Here is a 26,669-nt window from a genome sequence, read left to right on the forward strand (position 1 = left end):
CAATTACTGATTTTTATATTTTCTTATGCCCTGATTTCAAATTACACGCATAGATTTTGCACAAAACGCATGTGAAATTACGTTTGAGCAAGATGAACAAGAAAAATCTTCATTGCAGGCAAAAATTGACACATTATATATAAAAAATTATTAAACATTAATTCTGCAACTTTATTGGAAATTATTAATAATAAATGTCCTTTACTCTTCAAATCTTTTTTTGATACCTTTTCTCTTATAGAAGGCCTGTGAATCTTCTCTGCGAAGCATCCAGCAGTAGTCCGTCACAGTGTTCACATTCCATCTATCTTGGTATCGTCATTCCATCTTCTTGATATCCTGATTAAATCTTTCTCCTTCCTCTTCGCCAACATCACCAAAGGTTTTCACGTAAGTAGTCCAAACGGCAATGTAGAAACATAACTTCAAATTCTTCAGACAACCCAAGGCTTTGAAACGTTTCAGTATGGTCTCCACGATAGACTTAAATATTGGATCTTCTTTGCTGCTAACTACAAATTTCTTCCCAATTTCTTTAAAAGAAACCCAAGCCCTTTTCTTAATTGTTTTCATTTTTGTTTTGAACAAGTCATCCTTCAAGAATTTTCGAATATCCAGACCCACAAAAATGCCTTCCTTTAGTTTTGCTTTGGACAGTCCCTGAAACTTGATACACAGGTACTTAAATGTTTCTCCTTTCGGTAGAGCTTTCATAAACTGCTTCATCAGTCCAGCTCAATGTGGAGTGGTGGCAGAATAACTTTAGAGGGATCAACTAAACTTTCGGCAACTATGTTCTTGAATCCAGGTTGCAATGATGTTCTCGTTTTTGTCTCCAGTGATGAGTCCTATCCCGGCTGTCCATGGGTACCACATAATGACCTTCCTTGATCTTCTTAGTTAAGTCCTTGAAAATCCAGTGTAAATTCTAGTAGCTTACCTTCAACTGCACAGAATACCCTACACACACTGAAGCATACTTGCTGCCATTGTGCAGTAGCACAGCTTTCAAATTTTTGGGGGGATAAATCAACAAAGTCTCCACTCGCTCACATTGCACTCAATGTTAAATTTTTCCACAGCCCAAGAACATCACTGCAATACGCTAGTGTATCATTTTTAGAAAAATAAGGAGGAATTCCTTTTCTCTGCTTCTGTACCATGACAATCAAGTGACAGGTTCTTTCCTTTAGTCTAAACCCTAAAAGTTCTGTTGAATATTTAAGAAGGTCCAGGTCCCTGACTAAATCATTTAATTTGAGCTGTGAAAAAAGCTGTAGCTCACTGGGACTAGCGTGAAAGTCATCAGAATCCTGCTCTTCATGTTCTGAATCAGATGTATCTTCAAGTTTCACTAGAGGTCAAGGGACAGATATTCCTATACCATGAGGCACAGGGCGAATCGCTGACGGGATTTCTGGTTATTATAAATTCCTTCTTATTTTTAAGGTTGAATCGCTCCACGCTGCACGTACAAAAGTAGCATCCGTCACTATGAATTTGAATGCATAGCTAGAATTGATTGATATAGAAACCATATTTCTTGATGAGAAACTCTCAATATAACATACATAGCAATAAAAAACATTTGAGAGCTTAGATCCCGATAGAAGAAGTACCGTATATATATGTGGATAGAATCATAAATAAATCCTGAACCTTGTTTATAACAACATGCAAAAATCCTTTATAGCCACATGAACAAAACATACTAATATAAATGACTCCACACTTAAAAACAGGCGGGCAACGACACAACCATGGTGCATCAGTGCAGGCATACCTTAAATAGGCTATGGGACAACCATAGTATATAAAGTTACAAGATAAGGATCTTACATTCGTGGGAGTCCCTAAGCAAAAATGGATGTCGGGAAAGATAGTAAATGGATCAACAAGGTACCTATTAAACCATGTGCAATATACAGTTAATCAAAGGCAGTCACAAGTATAATAGTAAATAACAAATCCTACTTTAGTAACACCATAACAAAACTTGATGTGCAGCCAGAGATTACTGTGTTATGAGTATATGTATTTATCAGAGCATAATAAGTACTCTTACAAGGTGTAAAAAGTCATTCGTACAATGCCTGTACGTTGCATTTTTGCATTCTGCTATAAACAAGGTTCAGGATTTATTTATGATTCTATCCACATATATATACTTCTATCAGGGATGTAAGCTCCCAAATGTTCTTTATTGCTATCCATCACTATGATTTTGTGGTTCTCTCCAGATCATAGGCACGCCAAAACAAAAGCTCTGTTTCTTTCCTTTAGAACACTGTCGTAGCTCTACTACACAAACAGAACAGACTACATGCGGATCCTACGACTTGTCCTGATAACCAAGTTTTTCAACAAGGAACACATAATATACCGTATTTTGCGGATTATAAGACACACCCCACTTTTGAGGAGAAAAATAGGAAAAAAAATCCTTTTTTAATAAAATGGTGGTGCTTCTTATAATCCATGCGTCTTATTGCTTACCGGGGGTGTTGGCTGCGGTGAAGCGGGGTCCCAGGGTCGCGGCTATAGGAGGCAAGAGTGGAGTGTTGCTGCAGGCCACAGCCTGTGATGAGGGGGTGTTCGGATGTACGACGCTGGGGGGGGGGGGGGCTCTGCCGACATTTTGTGAAAACCCAGCGCTCCTGCAGTTACATGGTTTCCTATGTGGTAGACTCTGGGAAAATGACTTCCGGGGGCGGCGCATGCGCAGATGGAATTTCAGCACCAAGATCTCAGTGGGGCCGGCAAGGTACATCCACATTATAAGACGCACCCCCATTTTCCCAAAAATTTTTGGGAAAAAAGTGTGTCTTATAATCCGAAAAATACAGTACTTTTCCAACGATCTCCGTAAAGTTCCCTCGTTGCTTCTTCACTAGAAAACAACCAAAAATGTAGCAAAAGTTGTCGGGTGAATTCCGACATCCCAAGCCATTTCGATTATGTTGTTAGAAACAGGAGCTTAATCTACTATAATCACTAAATACTGAAATGAATAGTGGGAAGCACACCACCACACTCTTATGAGCTCCTAAAACAAAATACCGTATTTTCCGGCATATAAGACGACTGGGCGTATAAGACGACCCCCCAACTTTTCCAGTTAAAATATAAAATCTTCTTAAAAGTCGGGGGTCTTCTTATACGCCGTATGTCATCTTATAGGGCCGGTGAATATGTGCCTTTTGGCGTGGGGAGTGGTCCCGATGACGAAGAGAGGGGGCGTCTCACAATAAAGTGTGAGTGGAGTATATCCCCCTATTACCTCATTGCGGCAGCGTGGGGGGCTCTGTGCTGGGAGCGGCAGCTCCTCTTCGTGCCGTGGGTGCTCTGTGCTGTGGGGCGGCGGCGCATCTTCGTGCCGTGGGTGCTGTGGGGCGGCGGCGGCGCATCTTCTTGCAGCGTCGGGGCTCCTCCGGCATCTCCTCCAGGCCCGGAGGCACCGGCAGCCCCATTGCTGTGATGCGGTGGCCTCCGGGAAAATGGCCGCTGCTCAGATTCAGATCTCGTCTCCCGAGATCTCGGGAGACGAGATCTGAATCTGAGTAGCGGCCATTTTCCCGTAGGCTGCGATGCGGTGGCCTCCGGGAAAATGGCCGCTGGGGGCGGCGCATGCTCAGATTCATATCTGAATCTGAGCAGCGGCCATTTTCCCGGAGGTCAACACATCACAGCAATGCGGCCGCCGGTGCCTCCGGGCCTGGAGGAGATGCCGGAGGAGCCCCGACGCTGCAAGAAGATGCGCCCCCGCCGCCGCCCCACAGCACCCATGGCACGAAGATGAACCGCCGCCCCACAGCATAGAGCACCCACAGCACGAAGAGGAGCTGCCGCTCCCAGCACAGAGACCCCCACGCTGCCGCAATGAGGTAATAGGGGGATATACTCCACTCACACTTTACTGTGAGACGCCCCCTCTCTTCGTCATCGGGACCACTCCCCCCCACCCACCATATGCACATTTTATCTGTACCCGGCGTATAAGACGACCCCCGACTTTTAAGAAGATTTTGAGGGGTTAAAAAGTCGTCTTATACGCCGGAAAATATGGTAGGCCTTTGCTCCCCATAGCAACCAATCACAGTGCAGCTTCAAGTTCTTATACTGCGAAGCTAAAATTAAACCTATGCTCCGATTGGTTGCTACGGACACCACAACATTGATATGAATTGTGACTAAAAAAAATAAATCGGTCTTTACTGCCCATAACAATCAATCACAGTGCAGCTTTCATTTCTTCTACTGCTTTAATAAAGACATGCTATTGGATGCTATGGATGCCACCACACTCTTTGGTAGCTGGGTTAAGAAAATCTTCTCATCTTAAAGCAGCCAATTTCAAGACTCCATTAATTTATAGGCAATCTAATGACACAAAAATCATCCAAAGGTCAAGCAATGGGGTCAAAGTATGGTGCAAGAAAAAGCCTATGGAGCCATGGTTCGTGAAAAAACTGTACATGATGGTATTTTTTAGATATTTTTATTGAGTTCAGCGATCAAAAGTATACAAAAAATCACCTCTTGCTTGTCAAACAATTTTAACCTTGAAGACCTGTGTTTATCAAAATAGTAGATTTAGCAGACAAGCCTTAACACATAGACCGCTGACATCATTATCCAGGTCAGCCAGCATGCAGCCAGACGGTCAATCAGCGACTATCTGCTGAAATTACTGAGACACTAAGGGAAAGTCACTAGGATGCTAATATTGTTCACATAATACCATATAATTTTCATACAGATACGTATGTATCAGTAGGCAGCGCTGAAAGAGTAAACTCAGCTACGGATATGTAAGTGGGCAGCGGCCAATGTGTTAATAGCACGCTATAGTTTTTAGTGCACGTTATACAAAACGTAAATGAAGAATGTAATATTAGCTATATCACCCTAATGTTATCGATATAAATACATATGTCCCTAAAACTGAATGTAAACGCCAGGGTAGTTTTTACATAAAAATAACAAAAGTAATCATACATACTACAAAGGCCAGATCACAATTGTTCTGTCCACTTTTGGGATTTAGATGGAATAAAAAAGGTGCTTAGATCCTAACAGAAGTCTCTTTTGTTCTTACCTTGTTGAAGTCTTCAAAAGTTGCCCTCATTTCCTTCCACGTCTTGTTCAACAGCTGGATGCAAATACAAAAGAATTCCTCAAAAGATCGATCATGTGTGAAGAACATAGGGTGAAAATCATTGCAGGTTTCACTGGCTGAAATATAGAACACAAAAGAACAAAACAATTTTTGTCTTCCCTTCTACATATACAGTACTGTCCTGATGTGGTTTTCCCACGAACAAAAGTTAATTTCAATCAATAGATTTTTGAATAATAATGACGACTTCAACAATTGGATGTGTTTAAATAAAATGTCACTGTGCCGAGATAATCTGATAAATGTGCTCCTGCTGTGTGCTGTGTAATGTCTGTGTCTGACCGTACAGGAACATGGTCCGATCATATCACATCTACTGGGCAGGGGAGGAAGCCATTGAGTATACAGACGGGACGGCATGGGATCGCAGCTGATTCTTAAAGCATTTCCTGCCTGTTTTTAAACAATGTTTTACTTCAAAGAAAGAATCAGCTGTGATCCCATACTGTAATGTCTGTACACTTTTTTGCCCCCCTACCTTCCGCCAGGAGATGGTATGATCAGACCATGTCCCTGCATGGTCAGACAAAGCCATTACACAGTACACAGCAGGGGCACATTTATAAGGTTATCTCAGCACAGGAACATTTTATTTAATTACATCCAATTGTGGAAAAAGTTATTATTCCAAGATCTATTGATTAAAGTGAACTTTTATTCATGAGAAAACCCCGTTAATTCTGAAATCCTATCCACAATATATCAGTGATTTCAATCAACTATATACTAATAATAAACTGTGCTAAGTGCTCATTGTTTTATGGTGCTGCTCCCATAAAGAGACATTTTTTAGCAGGTGTGCAAACATGCAATAAACGTTTGTGAGATGCGGTTCCCACCTGCTGACCCATACCTAGTTCCATAACAGGGACACCCTCTCTCTTGTACCGGCTGGTGATGCTGTGCAAGCTATAAAAGTCTCTGGAGACAAAATACCGTACTCTTAAACTGTCACACTCCATAACTACGTAGGCCATGAAAATCTATTCAAGCAATGGTGCGAACATGGAAAAATATCTATATAAATATATACAGACTATAGTTTGCTACCATTAAGCAGTTTGTAAGACATGCATGTAGAATATAGTATTGACAATATTTCTAGAAATACGAAATGCATTTTTTATTTTAATCAACTAAGACAAATTTTGGAGTTTTAACAGGGATGTACATCCTACAGGCCCGCACATCTAAATTGGAATATGGGGCTTAGTCATGCATTATTGGCACATCATTTGGGATTTAAAGTCATCACTTTTCCCCATTTGACTACAGAAATGGTTTTCAGCTTTAAACAGTAATCTCTGCAAAACAGAAATCCAGCCCGCAACAGCATGTCAAAAGCGAATAAACAGGAGGCAATGCAAAGGCCTGCGGGCAGTAAGGTGCAATCTGTCAGTCCTCCTGTGACTCCAAAGCGATTTATTAGTGGAAAGATTCTGTGCACGCGTCAGTCACAAACCTGGGGCTTCATCTTCACGGCTATAAATAGAAGACCTCACACCACCTTCGGCCATCAGATTAGGAGCATGCATGTTCTGCTTCCAAACATCAGCACTAGTGATGAGCGAGTGTACGCCTTGCTCGGGTGTTCTCGAGCACGCTCAGGTGAAGCATTTGTTAGTGCTCGGAGATATAGTTTTCATCGCCTCAGCAGCATGATGTACGGCTGCTGGACAGGCTGAGTACATGTGGGAATTCCCTAACAAACATTCAGCGTATCTGGCAGCCATAAATCATGCAACTGAGGCAATGAAAACTATATCTCCGAGCAATAACACATACTCGGAGATCACCGAGCAACGAGTACACTCGCTCATCACTAATCAGCGCCTCAAGCACCTGCTCCCCACTACATAGTAGCATTGACCACTACCAAACAGTCTATCAGCCCGGGAAATATTGTATGTGCATCATGGATTCACAGGCAGAAAAAGTATATTTGTGTAAATCTCCATATTACTCAGCTTTAAGCATTCAACCACAGGAAAATGCAAAACCTGCAATCTACTTCCCTGCATGTGCACTTAAAGGGGTATTCCAATCCCCAAGATTCTATCCCAATATGTAGTAGGTGTAATACTAATAATATCAGCAGATACCTCCAGTTAGAAATGTAGTCGAGATTTTCTGATTCGCTATGTCTCTTTCCTCATGTGCAGGCATGGCAGGACTTTAGGTATCCATGGTTACAATTAGTTAGCCAGTGGTCATGGATGAGTTACCTTTTTTTAAATTTTATCTTTTTATGATGGCTTGATTTTTGCATTCGAGCTGTAGTTTTTCATTTTAGGGTATGTACACACAGTTCTTTAACCCCTTCACGCCCGAGCCTGTTTTTTACCTTCCAAACCAGGCCAATTTCTACAATTCTGACCACTGTCACTTTATGAGGTAATAACTCTGGAACAGTTCAACGGATCCCACTGATTCTGAGACAGTTTTTTTTCGTGATATATTGTACTTCATGATAGTGGGAAAATTAGTTTGACATGACTTATTTGTGGAAAAAAATGAAAATTTGGTGAAAAGTTTAAAATTTTCAAACTTTTAATTTTTATACCCTTAAAGGGCCACTGTCACCCCCCCCCAGCCGTTATAAACTAAAAGAGCCACCTTGTGCAGCAGTAATGCTGCAGTCTAACAAGGTGGCTCTTTTAGTTTTTGATTCATTTATTACCTCAAAAAAGCGTTTTAAAAATTGGCCACACATACCAGATATTGTACCAGGAGGCGGTCCGAAGCGTCCTGTATGAATCCCCCAACTGCCGTCACTCATCTCTTCAGGGCCGATGGTCCCCGCCCCCTGAGCGCTGTTATCGTCTGAAATCCGGCGCCTGCGCTGTGCGTGCCTGCCTGGGGCCTGCGCAGTGTTCATTGTCAGTGCGGCCACCTGAATCCCCCGCCCCACACTGTTATTCATTATGCACAGTGCGGGGCTGGGGTTCCTGGGCATGCGCACTGCGCTGTTTAGACACTCCCCAGCTCTGACGCTCCCCAGCTCCCCCGCCTTCCCAGGAACCCCAGCCCCGCACTGTGCATAATGAATAACAGTGCGGGGCGGGGGATTCAGCAACAGTGTGGCCACACTGACAATGAACACTGCGCAGGCCCCAGGCAGGCACGCACAGCGCAGGCGCCGGATTTCAGACGATAACAGCGCTCAGGGGGCGGGGACCATCGGCCCTGAAGAGATGAGTGACGGCAGTTGGGGGATTCATACAGGACGCTTCGGACCGCCTCCCGGGACAATATCTGGTATGTGTGGCCAATTTTTAAAACGCTTTTTTGAGGTAATAAATGAATCAAAAACTAAAAGAGCCACCTTGTTAGACTGCAGCATTACTGCTGCACAAGGTGGCTCTTTTAGTTTATAACGGCTGGGGGTGGGTGACAGTGGCCCTTTAAATCAGAGAGTTATGTCACAAAACTTAGTTAATAAATAACATTTTCCACATGTCTACATCAGCACAATTTTTTAAACAATTTTTTGCTGTTAGGAAGTTAGAAGGGTTAAAAGATGACCAGTGATTTCTCATTTTTCAAACAAAATTTACAGGATCATTTTTTTTTTAGGGACCACGTCACATTTGAAGTGACTTTGAGGGGTCTATATGTAAGAAAATACCCAAAAGTGACACCATTCTAAAAACTACAATCCTCAAAGTACTCAAAACCACATACAAGAAGTTTATTAACCCTTCAGATTTTATATCTTTTTTTTTTCACATTTAAAAATAAATATTTTAATGTTTAAGACATTTTTAAGAAGTCCCTATTGGGGGACTGATCATACAGTCGCTTGATTGAATATTGAATACACTGCAATGCTATGGGCTGGTGTTTATAGGAGTTCTAAGACGGCAGACACCGATGACTTGAGGAGGTCAGTGGCTGGCATGGTAACTGATGGGCATCCCATCAGTGTCTTTTTAAATGCCGCAGTCAAGCATTACATCGTCATTTAAGAAGCTAAACTGATGCAATGGTTGCTAGCTCTGATTGCATCCGTTACTGTCAAATGTTGGATTCATAAAACAGCAGGCACCCGCACTGTATGGATCAGGCTCAGGTTCTGAGTCCATTCTTAAGGTCAGGGTCAAACGAGTGTATAAATCAGAAAAGTGCTATCCGATTTTTCATGCGATAGTACTTGGACTAATGCTATTCAATAGGACAGTGCTGATGACCGATTTTCTTTTTCACTGATAGAATCTGTGAAAAGAATTCGCTTTATACTGAGACTTCACTCTGAAGACACTCATCCATTCAAGTCTATAGGTACTTGGCAAACATTGGACTCCACTTGGATGCCATCTGAGTGCAGTCTGACTTCCGCAGACAATGGAGAAGATATTTAGGAATGTTGTTCTCCATCTTCTTCTCATTGTGTGCTCCAATTCTCTCAACCAAGAGAATCATATCACATTATGCGGACACAGGGATAAAACTTTGATCATAGTGTCATTAGAATAACAGAACAGATTGTCTCGGATGAGAGAATCTACAGTCGTGTGATCCTGGCTACACATTGATAGATCACAAAGGCCGTTGCAAAGCGTTTAAATGTGTCAGGTGAAAAATCTGCTGCATATCCATCCACTGTGAACATCCCCCAAGATGGCAGGTGTTCCGTAGATATGGAACATTAATGAAGCAAGTGCACTCCATATTTTTTATCTCAATATCAGAAAAATCACAGCAATAAAATGCAGAGTAATCACATCTTGTGAATATCAAGGATGAAGAATTTCCAGTTTCACTGTCCAAATATGGGAAAAACGCTTCTTTGTTACATCAGGATAAAAGCGAGGTTACAGACAAGGGGAGAAAACTGAATACATGTGAAGACGATGGTCATTTCTCAATCATTATTGCCTCTATGTGCCCAATATGTATTAATCACCCTGGACATGAATGTTTGGAATAATTTATCAACGGCTGAGCACCTCCTCATGGAATAAGGTAGCACAACCTGATCGCTCAGAACAAAATCTTCATTAGAAAATAGAAGTCAATGGGACCCAAGGTAGAATCAAGTCTTTTTTCTCTTCTTTTTTTTGTGACATGATGTGAATGTACCCAGGGTGTTCACACAGCTGCTGAGTATCTGAAATGTGTTCCATGCAGCTCATAAAGAAATAAGCTAAGCAAACCACAAATGAGCTAGCTGGAACTAATGGTAAGAAATCCATTAATGTCCATTAAAAAGAGCAAGTCATCCATAATAATAATAGAAAAAGTTCATGCTTTTATGCTGAAACAATACTGTTTTATATTGCAGGGAAATGAAACAATTACCAAAAGCTTTTGCCTAATGATAATACTATTGATACTTTGCAATTGTACCTTAAATAATTGATTGTGTGTATTAGATATATATGATTGCATTATTGTTATAAGCATAGCCATCTGGGTGAACACATTTAGAAATGTTACAATTAGTGATGAGTGAGTGTGCTCGTTACTCGAGTTTTCCGTGCATGCTCGGGTGTTCTCCGAGTATCTTGGCCGTGCTCGTAGATTGTGTCCCCGGAGCTGCATGATTTGCGGCTGTTAGACAGCCTGAACACATGCAGGGATTGCCTGTTTGTTAGGATTCCTCACATGTATTCAGGCTGTCTAGCAGCCGCAAATCATGCAGCTGCGGGGACTCAAACATAATCTACGAGCACGCCCTATATACTCGGAGACCACCCAAGCGTGCTCGGAAATCTCGAGTAATGAGCACACTCGCTCATCACTAGTTACAATATCTTGTTCAGCCTGGTAATACCACACAGGGGGATGCTTGGGTCGTTCCTTTTTTTCACATGCAGGCAATCTGCTTCAAGATGTGAGCAACGTATAAAACATGTGTAACATGTTGAATCCTAACATTCTGTAACATACACACTGTTAGGGTATGTTTCCACGTTCAGTAAACGCTGCGAGTTTGATGCTGTGTTCATCCGCAGACTCAAACCCGCAGCGGACAGATGTTACAAAATAGTGGATGGGATTTGAAGAAATCCCATCCAAACTATGCGTGCAGGGACGCCTCTGGCTTCCCTGCGTAAACGGACATGCGGCGCATCTTTCCAGACTGCAGCATGTCAATTTATCTTGCGGCGATGCTCCGTCTCCACAAGATAAATATCACTGACCAATGCACAGGATGCGGTGATTCCGCACGGTTCAATGAACACATGCGGAATCACCTGCATTCAAAAGCCGGCAATGGTTTGGGCATAGCGGACATGTGCTGCGTCCAAAGCGTTGCCTAATACTGAACGTGGAAACATGCCCTTAGGGCTCAATCACACAGGCGTATAATACATTGTATTCTGACCAATGTTGGCTCATCTGCAACTTTTTAGTCAACTCGGATCGGACTGAGAAAAAAATTTACAGCATGCTGCGATTGTGAGAATCGGATCGCAGTCGCCAATGCAAGTCAATGCATGTGAGAAAATAAATTGTATGGCACATGGACCATGCGTGTGGCGTCTGATTTTTATGCACACACTTCAAAGGAAAACTGACATTTCATCAGCCAAGTACATCAAATTCACAATCCGAACTGTTAGAATAGGACAGATACAATATCTATACAAATAGATGTCATGTAGAAATTTAATGTCACAAGCTACTTACATATAATAAACCAGGACCCTTTAGTGCCTTTCATGTGGCACTAAATGGTGTGTGGCCTTATTTAACCTATTAAAAAAATACTTTTAAAAAAACAAACAAACATGAGATCCCTCATATTTTTAATAACCAGGTAAGGGAAAGCAGACACCTGCTGGCTAATATTACCAAACTGGGAAGGGCCTGATAACTAAGGAGCTTCCCAGCCTATTAATATTAGCTGACAGCTGTCTATTTAGCCTTTATTGGCTACTAAAATGGGCGACCCTGAAAAAAAATGATGTAGGGTTAAGCTAATTTCAAATAACCAGCAAAGTCTAAGCAGACAGCGGAGGGCTTATATTAATAGGCTCGGAAGGTCTATGGATATTGGCTCATTCCCAGCCTAATAAGACCAGCCCTCAGCCAACACAGAAAAAACGTATCCATTAGATGTGCCAATTCTGATGCTTTGTCTTGACTTTTCCCGAGTGCCCTGAAGCATTGGCAATCAGGGGTTATGGGCTTGTGGTGTTGATGTCATCAAGCCTTGGGGTTAGTAATGGAGAGGTGTCTGTCAGACACCCCCATTACTAGCTCCGCAGTCAAAACAAATAAACACACACGCAGAAAAGTCCTCAACCCCTTAGTGACCGGGCCAACTTTTTCTAATCTGACCAGTGTCACTTTATGAGGTAATAACTTTCTGGATATTAAAAAAAATACTGTGTGTGTGTGTGTGTATATATATATATATATATATATATATATATATATATATATATATATATATATATATATATATATATATATATATATATATATATATATATATATATATATACACACACAGTGTATATACAGAGACAACATTATTCTAATTTTGGTTCTAGACATTACCACAATAAATTTTAAACAAAACGATTCAGATGCAGTTGAAGTTCAGACTTTCAGCTTTCATTTGAGGGTATCCACATTAAAATTGGATGAAGGGTTTAGGAGTTTCAGCTCCTTAACATGTGCCACCCTGTTTTTAAAGGGACCAAAAGTAATTGGACAGATTAAATAATTGTAAATAAAATGTTCCTTTCTAGTACTTGGTTGAAAATCCTTTGTTGGCAATGACTGCCTGAAGTCTTGAACTCATGGACATCACCAGACGCTGTGTTTCCTCCTTTTTGATGCTCTGCCAGGCCTTCACTGCAGTGGTTTTCAGTTGCTGTTTTTTTATGGTCCTTTCTGTCTGAAGTTTAGTCTATAACAAGTGAAATGCATGCTCAATTGGGTTCAGATCAGGTGACTGACTTGGCCATTCAAGAATATTCCACTTCTTTGCTTTAATAAACTCCTGAGTTGCTTTGGCTTTATGTTTTGGGTCATTGTCCTTCTGTAGTATGAAACGACAACCAACTAGTTTGGCTGCATTTGGCTGGATCTGAGCACACAGTATGGCTCTGAATACCTCAGAATTCATTCGGCTGCTTCTGTCCTGTGTCACATCATCAATAAACACTAGTGACCCAGTGCCACTGGCAGCCATGCATGCCCAAGCCATCACATTGCCTCCGCCGGGTTTTACAGATGATGTGGTATGCTTTGGATCATGAGCTGTACCACGCCTTCGCCATACTTTTCTCTTTCCATCATTCTGGTAGAGGTTGATCTTGGTTTCATCTGTCCAAAGAATGTTCTTCCAGAACTGTGCTGGCTTTTTTAGATGTTTTTTAGCAAAGTTCAGTCTAGCCTTTTTAGTCTTGATGCTTATGAGTGGCTTGCACCGTGCAGTGAACCCTCTGTATTTACTTTCATGCAGTCTTCTCTTTATGGTAGATTTGGATATTGATGTGCCGAACTCCTGGAGAGTGCTGTTCACTTGGTTGGCTGTTGTGAAGGGGTTTCTCTTCACCATGGAGATTATTCTGCGATCATCCACCGCTGTTGTCTTCCGTGGGCACTCAGGTCTTTTTGCATTGATGAGTTCACCAGTGCTTTCTTTCTTTCTCAGGATGTACCAAACTGTAGATTTTGCCACTCCTAATATTGTAGCAATTTTTCAGATGGTTTTTTTTCTGTTTTCGCAGCTTAAGGATGGCTTGTTTCACCTGCATGGAGAGCTCCTTTGACCGCATGTTTACTTCACAGCAAAACCTTCCAAATGCAAGCACCACACCTCAAATCAACTCCAGGCCTTTTATCTGCTTAATTCAGAATGACATAATGAAGGGATTGCCCACAACTGTCCATGAAATAGCCTTGGAGTCAATTGTCCAATTACTTTTGGTCCCTTTAAAAACAGGGTGGCACATGTTAAGGAGCGGAAGCTCCTAAACCCTTCATCCAATTTTAATATGGATACCCTCAAATGAAAGCTGAAAGTCTGAACTTCAACTGCATCTGAATTGTTTTGTTTAAAATTCATTGTGGTAATGTCTATAACCAAAATTAGAAAAAGGTTGTCTCTGTCCAAATATATATGGACCTAACTGTATATATATATATAGAAATAAGTATAATGTAATACCCGCGCTAAAATATGCACCTATAGGGTACCAATATATACAATAATTATTTTAAAAAGTTTACCTTATTGGTGGTATGCAATGGACTGTCTGACGCCGTATGTTGGAAGGGGCAATCTCAAGGAAGTGTGTGCGGATTCGACTAAGATAGAAAAACAATATGTTTAATATACACACTTAATTCGCAGAAAGTACGATGATTGTATCTTAATACAGAATGACGTTTCAGGAACTTGTGGATTCACAGTAGGATGAAGCCTTAATCGAGGGTTTACCTCCTGGGTTAAAGCTATAAGAGCGGCAGGACTTGTAATTAATAGAAAACAGAAGTACCTGTGAATAGCGGTACTCGTTGTTCCGAGAAAGAAATGTCCTTCTACTATAAAGTAATAGAGCGGTACTTATCTCCTTATTTCTTTAGTCCTAGGTGTACAGCTTGCGGGAGCGTTTCTGAGTGCACTGTCCCGGCCGGTGACAGGCGCTCGTGGTGCTTTGCTGTGCTGCGCAGCAGCTTACAGGACCTGTATGACGTTCGGGTCACGTGACTTCCCTGGTCACGTGATACCCCTGTATACCGTACGGTGTACCGCTATTCACAGGTACTTCTGTTTTCTATTAATTACAAGTCCTGCCGCTCTTATAGCTTTAACCCAGGAGGTAAACCCTCGATTAAGGCTTCATCCTACTGTGAATCCACAAGTTCCTGAAACGTCATTCTGTATTAAGATACAATCATCGTACTTTCTGCGAATTAAGTGTGTATATTAAACATATTGTTTTTCTATCTTAGTCGAATCCGCACACACTTCCTTGAGATTGCCCCTTCCAACATACGGCGTCAGACAGTCCATTGCATACCACCAATAAGGTAAACTTTTTAAAATAATTATTGTATATATTGGTACCCTATAGGTGCATATTTTAGCGCGGGTATTACATTATACTTATTTCCTTGTAGCCCCATTTTCCCGATGTGGTTCGGGATTTTACTTGCAGCTGCTTTTATGCACATGCACTAGCGCCGCTACAATATACATAAGATTGTCCCTACATATATATATATATATATATATATATATATATATATATATATATATATATATATATATATATATATATACACACTCACCGGCCACTTTATTAGGTACACCTGTCCAACTTCCTGTTAACACTTAATTTCTAATCAGCCAATCACATGGCGGCAACTCAGTGCATTTAGGCATGTAGACATGGTCAAGACAATCTCCTGCAGTTCAAACCGAGCATCAGTATGGGGAAGAAAGGTGATTTGAGTGCCTTTGAACGTGGCATGGTTGTTGGTGCCAGAAGGGCTGGTCTGAGTATTTCAGAAACTGCTGATCTACTGGGATTTTCACGCACAACCATCTCTAGGGTTTACAGAGAATGGTCCGAAAAAGAAAAAAAATCCAGTGAGCGGCAGTTCTGTGGGCGGAAATGCCTTGTTGATGCCAGAGGTCAGAGGAGAATGGGCAGACTGGTTCGAGCTGATAGAAAGGCAACAGTGACTCAAATCGCCACCCGTTACAACCAAGGTAGGCCTAAGAGCATCTCTGAACGCACAGTGCGTCGAACTTTGAGGCAGATGGGCTACAGCAGCAGAAGACCACACCGGGTACCACTCCTTTCAGCTAAGAACAGGAAACTGAGGCTACAATTTGTACAAGCTCATCGAAATTGGACAGTAGAAGATTGGAAAAACGTTGCTTGGTCTGATGAGTCTCGATTTCTGCTGCGACATTCGGATGGTAGGGTCAGAATTTGGCGTAAACAACATGAAAGCATGGATCCATCCTGCCTTGTTTTGAGCATCTTTGGGATGTGCAGCCGACAAATCTGCGGCAACTGTGTGATGCCATCATGTCAATATGGACCAAAATCTCTGAGGAATGCTTCCAGCACCTTGTTGAATCTATGCCACGAAGAATTGAGGCAGTTCTGAAGGCAAAAGGGGGTCCAACCCGTTACTAGCATGGTGTACCTAATAAAGTGGCCGGTGAGTGTATATAAAGCTGAATGTGTGTGTGTGTATGTATGTGTGTATGTCTGGGATTGGCACCTGCACCGTTGCAGCTACATCCACAAAATTTTGCACAGTCACACATCTGGACCCCGAAAGCGTCATAGGCCCTTATCTACATAATGGTGAAAAAGTGAAAGGAAAAGTGACAGGCAAATTGACAGCTGCCAGATGTGAACAAGGGGGACTTAAAGAATGAGAGCGATGGCGCCAAAGAGTATATACCGTACAGTTGCTAAGGTGGGGCCCCGACATGGGATACTCACCACACACGGGGGATATGAACACACACACAAAATGTGCCACACACTACCACGTGCTTGAACACATATACCACCCTCAGCACACATTTCACCACACATACACCAACCTCGCCACATAAAAGTCGAAACACAAAAGTCACCGCTCAAAACTCGCCACGCGCAAAATTCGCCACATGCAAAATTCGCCACATGCAAAACTAGGCTCACGCTAAACTAGCCACACGTGCAAAACTCACCTCATGGAAAACTCGCCGCACGCAAAACTTGCACACGCGGAAAAATTGGCACATGCACAAAAGTTGCAACACATGCAAAAGTTGCCTCACACAAAACTTGCACACTCAAAACGCACCACTCATAAAACTCACCACGCGCAAAACTCGCCATGCGCAAAACTTGCTGCACACAACTTGCTATACTAATCTGTCACATGCAACTCGACACACAAAAGTTGCTACACGCATTTCACCACACCAAATTCATCTCACAGACGTCGCTACATGCATGTCACCACACACAACTTGACACATGAAACTCGCCCTAAAACACACACAAGTCTGGTATTATCCTTCAAAAATAAAAATCTGATTAGTAAGCAGAAAAACTACAAGAGCAATAAATGAACCATATAGGAAATACGGCAGCTGTCAGTCACATGACTTGTCTATTATGTGTATGTGTGAGCTAATATACACTGCCAGGAGGGAGGGCTTCCTGTTGGCTGGGGATTTATCAGGCTGCCAATAGCAACCAATCACAGCTCAGCTTCTATTTTGCTACAGTTAATTAATCTGAGCTCCAATTTGTTAATATAGGCAACAAAGGACATTCTCAGTATAACAAAGCTTGTGTGAGGTAACAGCATGTCAGTTAGGGTGTGTTGGTGGAAAGGCTGATGTCAGTCACATTACCTCTATGTGAGAGGATATAGAAACTGCCTATTTTGCTAACAGCAGTTATTAACCCAGGTGAAGCCGGGTAGTACAGCTAGTATATATATAAAATTACAACATTGAACACCAATGTAAAATTGAAGGTGTCTGGTAAAAAAAAATAGTTATTAAACTGCTTGGATTGAAAGCTCATACACTCCAGATTGTAGCAGTGAAGTTTATCAATCACATACGTAAGCCCTTAGGCTACGTTCACACATCTGCTGCACACGTCCTCGTGCTGTCTGTTTCTGAAATAAGAGTTCACTGATCCACACACACATCTTTAAAAATGGATCCCAGTCTCTAATCTGTAATGCTGAGAGCTTCTCCTATGCCGATTCTGCTTTGCAAATTAAACTAAAATCAGATGAAAAACAGATGTCATCATGTTCACTTCAGTTTCCATCTTTCAATTGATCTATTGCTAAAAGTCCATGAAAAAAAACTGTTTCAACAGCCTACAACCTCAAGTTTTTAAAAAAGGATATGAAAGAAAGGGATGCAAGACAGATGTAAAACCGTGCAAAACGGATGACCCGTGAGAGAAACCACAAATGGATGAGTGAATGTACTCTTGTCAGACATCAGTGTTAAAGGCTGAACACAGGGCCGGACTGGCCATCGGGCATTTCTGGCAAATGCCAGAAGGGCCGGTCCTTGTAATGGGCCGCTAGACATATCACCCCCTCCGCGTTGTCAGTGGGCGCTCCAGAGTTCACTTCAGCAGCCAGCACGCCGGGCGGCATTTGCTTTTCTTGCGCACTTGATCGCGCCGTATTAGAAAGGAGGAAGTGGGCGGACTGATGTCCTGATCACTAGCACTGCAGTGAGGTAACATAGAAACAGGATGAGGGGCCACGCTGTGCTGTGCTCCTCCGGCCATGCCTCCCACTGCAGCTTGTGAGTAGGACATCAGACCGCCCACTTCTTCCTGTCTAGTGAGGCGACAGGGCATGAGGGGGTGCAAACATTTTTCTATGCACGGATTTTTTTTTTTTGCTGCGCCGGGTTCAGCCATTCAAAAAAGGGGCGTGCCATGCTGGAGAAGAACACTGGCCAATGAGCATCAGATTGTTAGAAGAGCTGATTGGCCAGTGCTCCTGTCCCCCTGCACTGGGCGCCTCTGAGGGAGAGAGCCTGCAATCAAGCTGCAAGGTCAGGAATATCTCCCTGTGTGTGCTCCGAGGGACAGATAGAGAAGCAGCTTAATTCCCCACCACATCACATCTTCTCCTGCTCTGGTCCACAGCCTCGACAGAGAAGGAGAGAGCGGGGGAGGTGCTGGGAAAGTGCTTGCTGTGGGCAGAAGGAGCTGCACATGTATATCAGCCTCTGCTGCAGCACAGAATGTGTGTGTGTGTATGTTACATGTGTGTGTGTTACATGTGTCTGGTATCTGTAGTGTGTGTGTTACATGTGTGTGAGGTATCTGTAGTGTGTATGTGTTACATGTGTGTGAGGTAACTGTAGTGTGTGTTACATGTGTGTGTAGCATCTGTAGTGTGTGCGTTACATGTGCGTGAGGTATCTGTAGTGTGTGTGTTACATGTGTGCGGTATCTGTAGTGTGTATGTGTTACATGTGTGTGAGGTATCTGTAGTGTGTGTTACATGTGTGTGATGTATCTAGTGTGTGTTACATGTGTGTGAGGTATCTGTAGTGTGTGTTACATGTGTGTGAGGTATCTAGTGTGTGTTACTTGTGTGTGCGGTATCTGTAGTGTATGTTACATGTGTGTGCGGTATCTGTAGTGTGTATGTGTTACATGTGTGTGAGGTATCTAGTGTGTGTTACATGTGTGTGAGGTATCTAGTGTGTGTTACATGTGTGTGAGGTATCTAGTGTGTGTTACTTGTGTGTGAGGTATCTGTAGTGTGTGTTACTTGTGTGTGAGGTATCTGTAGTGTGTGTTACATGTGTGTGCGGTATCTGTAGTGTGTATGTGTTACGTGTGTGAGGTATCTAGTGTGTGTTACATGTGTGTGAGGTATCTGTAGTGTGTGTTACTTGTGTGTGAGATATCTGTAGTGTGTGTTACTTGTGTGTGAGGTATCTGTAGTGTGTGTTACTTGTGTGTGCGGTATCTGTAGTGTGTATGTGTTACGTGTGTGAGGTATCTAGTATGTGTTACATGTGTGTGAGGTATCTGTAGTGTGTGTTACTTGTGTGTGCGGTATCTGTAGTGTGTATGTGTTACGTGTGTGAGGTATCTAGTGTGTGTTACATGTGTGTGAGGTATCTGTAGTGTGTGTTACTTGTGTGTGAGATATCTGTAGTGTGTGTTACTTGTGTGTGAGGTATCTGTAGTGTGTGTTACTTGTGTGTGCGGTATCTGTAGTGTGTATGTGTTACGTGTGTGAGGTATCTGTAGTGTGTGTTACATGTGTGATCAGTGCTGTATTTTTTAGCATATTCTGCAGTGCGATAATAGTCTGCAGGCCATCTGTGTTCAATTCATGTCTATTCCCCCTATGGCCACTGCAGGTTACATATGTAAAGTGGTATAACACATTTGATTGGTTTAACAAATAAAGCAAAAAAGTCGGCACAACCTTTCAGTGCTTTACGATTTGATTCTACAACACTTGTATGTGGGCTGGTGAGTTTTGATTTGTGCCAGGGCTGCTTTTTGGTCCCAGTCCGGCCCTGGCTGAACATGTATCCTTTGAGGCTACTAACAAAGGTCAATTATTATTTTTTTGTTGTTAACTGACAGAGCAGTTGAAGCCTTTACCAGCAGCAACCAGAGCTAGCTCTGATCACAGCTGTTTGAAGCTCTGTCAGAGAATTACAGCAGCATTTACAATGTTAAAGTGCATAAACCAGGTGTCCTGCTGTTTTGAGATGCCCATAGGCCCCCATGTAACGCAAAGGGGGGTATAGATGGGTTGCCATGGCAGCCGATGGCCAGCTCAAAGGCTTCATGGATGCCATCTTGGGAATCCCTGTGAAGCCTAGCCACATGTATTACAATAGAAGTAGTGATCACAATGTCATTTTTCACGCCTCTGCCAAAATTCTACGAATAAAAACATCTGTTCACTGTGTAAAAAGCAAGTCCCTCATATAGTTTCACTGAAAAGTGGACACATTATAAAGAATTTTTTTAGTTATATTTAAATAATAAAAAAAAAACTTATAGAGTTTGGTAGGCTTGTAATTGTACTAACCTGGAGAATCCTTATGTCAGGTAATTTTTTGTTTTGCAATAAATGCTATAATTACAAAACCCCAAAACACCCAAACATTTTTTAACCATTCACTGAACTTGTTTTCCAGTACATTGAATGCCAAGTTGAATGATGTCAATCAAATCTACAAACTGTCCAGTAAAAAAAGCATAATAGCAAACAGTAATATATTGTTCTGCCAAAGGAAAAATAAAAAAGGTATAGCTCTTGGAAGAGAATGTGATAAAAAGAAACTTGCAAAATTGTAACAGAGGGGATTAAATAAAAATTTCAAGGTAACACAACAAAATGTAACACTGCTTTACCCTTAAAAATGCTGTTTGATTAAATATACTAAATGTATATGATAATATAATAAAATCAAGCAGTACTTGTGAATTTACAGATGAGTAATGTATTTTTTTACTTATAAAACACCCTTTTCTCCCCCAAATTTGGGAAGAAAATGGTTGGGGGTGTCTTATAATTCGTGGAGCAAAGTCACTGTAGGCAGGGTCGTTTCTTCAGGAGGTCGGTGGCGGATGTTGTGGGGCGATGCTGTGGGCCTTGGGCTGGGAGAAGGGAGTTCCCGAGGCTGTAAGGCTGCAGGCCCAGGGCTCTTCTTCCCCACTGATTTCCCTGTGGTGGGCTTTGGTAGAATAGCCGTCAGAGGTGACACGTGCAGATTGAGAGCTAGGATGCTTATTTCCTGAGATTAGAAAAAAAGATCCAGTTTTCCTGCAGACTCCCTTTGCCTACAGTATTGTATTCATTTGAATAGTTTGGAGTTGCATTCAGCTACAATGGCATAGACAAGTTTTTTGGGTAGAAAAGTAGGCACATTTTCTCATCAAAGTCTACACATTTAGGAAGAGAATACGCTCTTGCTTTAAAATAAAACAAAATGTGACAAGAGCGAATACTTAGAAAATTAGTGACATGTCCAACACTTAGTTTCTTCTGCTGATTATAGTTAAGTATACAGAATTATATACCTGCTAAAACAGCAAAAATTAGTAAAGAGAAAAGGTGGAATGGTAGTGAAACAAATTAAGCCTTAGAAATTTGAAGGGATTGTACCTAGTTAGACAGTTATCAACTACCCAGAGAATAGGTGATAAATTGCAGCTCCTTGGGGGTGCCAACACAGGGCCTTCCATGTTGCCGAGAATGGGGCTCTTCAATGTCCATCTACATGGATTGGTGGTTGAGCATGCACACCACTACCTTTTTGTCTTTGAGATGTGCTGTACTCATGAAGGGGTGATAACTTTACAATTTGGTAGAAACCCTAAGTTTCACTTTGATTCATTCCTTAACAGTGTCTTATCTTTTCTTTCGGATTGTAAATGTAAATTTAATGGTATGTAAAACGGCAAAGGCAAAAATAGCTCATGTAGAGCAAGGCAACTGGAAGACTGACACTGATAGTTAACAACTTTTGTAATTTTTTCCAATTTTAGCAAAGCATTTGGTAGGCGAGCATATGAAAATTAGAATTCTATTTAACATTTTCTTTTCTTTTAAATTGCTGGCAGGTGTAATATCAGTACTTATAGTGACAATCATAGCATAGAGAAATGGAAATATTGAAAAGAATAATGCATCTCATATACTCTATTGTTAAGGACCAAAATAGACTTGGTGTAACTTAATTGTCTCTTATACAAAATGGAAGCTGCATGAAATATTTTACAATATCAGCGGTGGCGGCATATTCTTAACATAATAATTGAGGGCTATGGTTTAAAAAATGCTACTTGCAGCACTGAGGACATTAGGATGGCATCAGACTCCTAGAGAACATAAAACAGTGATTTGAAAAGTGGAGTACAGGTATTATTATGCTTTCTTTACAGCTAATTATGTGGTTTTACATCTGTTAAGAAATTGCACAGCATATGAAAAAATTAGGTTTTAGAAAGCCTTTTCTTTCTAATTTTCTACGGCTGTTGCACTAAATATTATCATACGATTAAGATATTTTTTGTTGCTGTGAATGCTACACTACCTGAAGCATCTTCCCTGTTGCATGGTTTTGACTTGGTGCTACCATAAGATATACAGTAATTCCGACATTGTAAGCACTACTGCTCCCAGATTGTTCATTATGTAAGAAATACGGTATATGGCTTTGAAAAAAGATGGTCGTTGGTTTCACTTGTTGTCTACTAACTAATTGGAAAATGTCAACAAACAAATACCGTATTTTTCGCTTTGTAAGACGCTCCGGATTATAAGACGCACCCCAAATTTTGAGGAGAAAAATAGGAAAAAACTTTTTTTAATAAATTGGGGGGGGCTTCTTATAATCCATGCGTCTTATTGCTTACCAGGGGTTGTGGCTGCGGTGGATCAGGGACCCAGGGTCGTTGCTGGAGGCAGGAGTGGAGCATTGCTGCAGGCTGGGATGATGGGGTCTGCAGGGGGGCTTCGGTGCTGCATGGGGGCTGCTGTGCTGCAGGCTGGGATGAGGGGTGCTGCAGGGGGCTCTGGTGCCGCAGGGGGCTCTGGTGCTGCAGGGCTGTCTCCAGTGCTGCAGGGCTGTATCCAGGGCTGTCTCCGGTGCTGTGGGGGGCTCTGGCAACATTTTGTGAAAGACCAGAGCCCCCAGCAGTTCATCCATACGTTCCTGTATAGATAAACTTGGCACACACGTGGTCAGATGCAAGTGAATTTAATATAAAGAGAGTACATACAGTATGACGTTTCGGTCATAGATTAGACCTTCATCAATGTACCTCCAGGGTCAGTTCAAGGGATATATCTTGACTGCAGCGATTGTGGGACGCGGTATCCACCGCTCGTCCTGTGTGTCATACACACAGGACGAGCGGTGGATACCGCGTCCCACAATCGCTGCACTCAAGATATATCCCTTGAACGGACCCTGGCTTATAGTGGGATTATTCCCCTGTTGACCCAATTAAACCATGAAATACTCTATGAGAGGTACATTGATGAAGGTCTAATCTATGACCGAAACGTCATACTGTATGTACTCTCTTTATATTAAATTCACTTGCATCTGACCACGTGTGTGCCAAGTTTATCTATAACTCTGTACGGTTTGGGCACCTACTTGAGCACCACAAACGTATAGTAGTGCCTACGGTTACTTTCACATACGTTCCTGTATGACTAACTCCGGGAAAATGGCCACCGGAATCTCGAGAGATGAGATCTCAGTGCTGAAATCTCATCTCCCGAGATTCCGGCGGCCATTTTCCCGGAGTCAGTCATACTGGAACTAACTCCGGGAAAATGGCCGCCGGAATCTCGAGAGATGAGATCTCAGCGCTGAAATCTCATCTCCCGAGATTCCGGCAGCCATTTTCCCGGAGTTAGTCATACTGGAACGCATGGACGAACTGCCGGGGGGGCTCTGGTCTTTCACAAAATGTCGCCAGAGCCCCCCGCAGCACCGGAGCCTCCAGCATCACCCGGGGCAGCAGTGGACAACCCCGGCAGCGGCGGCGGGCGACAGCGGCGGCGGGCGGTAGCGGACACCCCCTCATCCCAGCCTGTAATGGTAAGCGGTATATCCGCTTTGTTAGACGCACCCACATTTCCCCCCCAAATTTGGGGGAAATAAAGTGCGTCTTACAAAGCGTAAAATACGGTACATAAAAATACAAGTGTAACGATTTGCAGGGGTGGACATATAGCCAATGCAGCCTCTGTGAGAAGAGGGGTACACCAGCTAGTAATACAGTTGAAAGCCAAAAGTCAATTTTACACATCAAAATCCTGAAAATTCAGAGGAAAGCAAGAGGAGTGGCACTCACCACTGTCAATTTCAGTAAAATACACTTTATTTCGGTCACAGAGTTGCAAACGGAGACATAAGTAAAATGAGCCATAGCCATTTTGCATGAGCATATCCATCTTCCAGCTCATGCAGAAGAAGTGCTTACTTATGTGAAACAGATGTTCATTTTACTGATGTCTCTATCTGCAACCCTGTGACCAAAATAAAGTGCAATTTACTAACATTTCCAGCTCCTCTTGCTTTCCTCTGAATTTTCAGGATTGGGAAACACGGATTCCACCCTCGGTGGTTAGGGGCACATGACAGCTGTCGGCAGAAATATGGAAAACTTAAAGCTCTCAAAATATGGCGATGCTAGTTTTTGCATAAAAAAGTGTCTTTTAGTTTGTGACAGCAGCCAAACATAAAAACCAGATATAAATCTGGTATCGTAGTATTCGCACTAACCCAAAATATAAAGTCGTCTAATCACTTATATCGCTTGAAGACCAGCGTAAAAAATAAATAAAACCAATTCTTCACCTGCTGTTGATTTGCTTTTTCCCCAAGAATGATTACTCTAGAACATTGAAAATTGCTATGAAAAAAAGGAAGGTACTTCGCGCATAAATTGGCCAATGTATGTGAGCCAAATTCAATTTTTTCATAGCAATTTTTGCAGATAAATATTTTATGTGTACATTATGTAGCGCTTTTCTCCTATTTTCTATGGCAGTAATGCATGTTCAATGCTCTAGAGTAATCATTCTTGGTAAATAATGGTGCAAGCTTTATCTTTTTCAACTTATATTTTTTTGGGGTTGGCGCCTGTTCACACTAGCTTTGATATGTTGGTCTTGTTCTCTATTTGATTTGCTTATTCAGCCACCCAAAGAATGCTCGAGTGCTTACACTGGGGTTTACAAGTAAATCTCAGAAATAAGAGATTCAGACGGAACACCTGGCAGAAGATTGCTTATAAATTAGGCAGATGGAGTCACCGTGAATGCTCTCTGGCCTATGATCCAGCGGTATGTCTTTTTAGGCGTGCATAAAAGTGCGGTCGGCCACAGTTTTGTGCACTTTTGAAAAGAAGGACAACGCTCAACAGAGGCCAGATGGAGTCCATAGTAACTCTGCTGCCTCATTATTGTGAATGGTTCCCTCAGGGGTGTCATCTGAATCATGTCACTTGGAGATCTAGATAGAAACCCCAAAGTAAGTGCTCAGCGTAGAGTGCTGGATAAATGTGATCCCAAATGTTATGTAAAATGTCCCTAATAAAGGTTTCAAAATCAATCCACAAAAAAAGCAAGTCCCCACCCAGGTCCATCACCTGTCAATGGAAATATAGGGGACTTCCACTTTACTGGTAGTACAAAGATTCTGGAAAAGCAAAATTCCAAATGCACCTCTCCGCACTGAGCCCCACAGTGTGCCTAAACCACATTTAGAGTCCACATGTTTGGCATTTGTAGTGATGAGAGCCTGCCTAATTTACGGATGCATGTCTCCAGAAGCACAAAGTATGCAAAATGTACTGGTCACTACAAATGGCAAGTTTGCAATCTTCACTCAGCAATATCCACAGCTGCTTGTTTCTGGAAAACGCCCATGGAGTAAAAATCGTCACTAGACCTGTAGATAAATTCTCAAAGGGGTATCCTTTACAAAACGGGATCACTTGAAGGAGAATTCTGCTCTTCTAGCACTTAGGGGCTCTGTGTATGGAGTCCGCAAACTATTCTAGGAAAATCTGCGCTTCAGGAGACAAATAGTGCTCTATCTCTCTAGAGTCTCGCCATGTGGCTAAGCAGTACTGTACAACCATATATGGGACATTTCCACATTCAGCAGAAATTGTGGGACAAACTGTGTTGTCATTTTACCCATTTCCCAGTGTGAAATTGTAAAATCTAGGGCTAAAACAACATTTTGGTGGTAAAAATGTAAGTATTTTTTTCTTCACAGTCCAATGGTACAAAATTCTGTGACCCACCTGCGGTGTCAATATGATCATTGCACACCTAGATGAATTCATTGAGAGGCGCAGTTTGTAAAATAGAGTCTCTTATGGGGGGGTTCTGCTGTTCTGCACACTCAAACCAGTCCAGCAAAATCTGAACTCCAATATGGCGCCTCTTCCCTTCTGGACTTTGCTCTGTACCTCAAAAGTAGTTTTCAACCACATATGGGGTATTG

At 42.1% G+C, this 26,669-nt stretch overlaps 1 protein-coding gene across 3 annotated transcripts in view; it reads right to left on the minus strand.

Moving 5' to 3' along the window:
• ELMO1 (engulfment and cell motility 1) overlaps positions 1-26,669 on the minus strand; it is a 522,734-nt gene that overhangs the window by 190,310 nt on the left and 305,755 nt on the right. For all 3 annotated transcript variants that reach the window (XM_077269247.1, XM_077269246.1, XM_077269248.1), the window contains one exon: positions 5,099-5,235. In XM_077269247.1, coding sequence (XP_077125362.1) covers positions 5,099-5,235 — 137 coding nt within the window. The remainder of the gene's footprint in view (positions 1-5,098; positions 5,236-26,669) is intronic.

This window comes from Ranitomeya variabilis, chromosome 6 (genome assembly GCF_051348905.1).
Source record: "Ranitomeya variabilis isolate aRanVar5 chromosome 6, aRanVar5.hap1, whole genome shotgun sequence".
NCBI classification, from domain to species: domain Eukaryota; kingdom Metazoa; phylum Chordata; class Amphibia; order Anura; family Dendrobatidae; genus Ranitomeya; species Ranitomeya variabilis.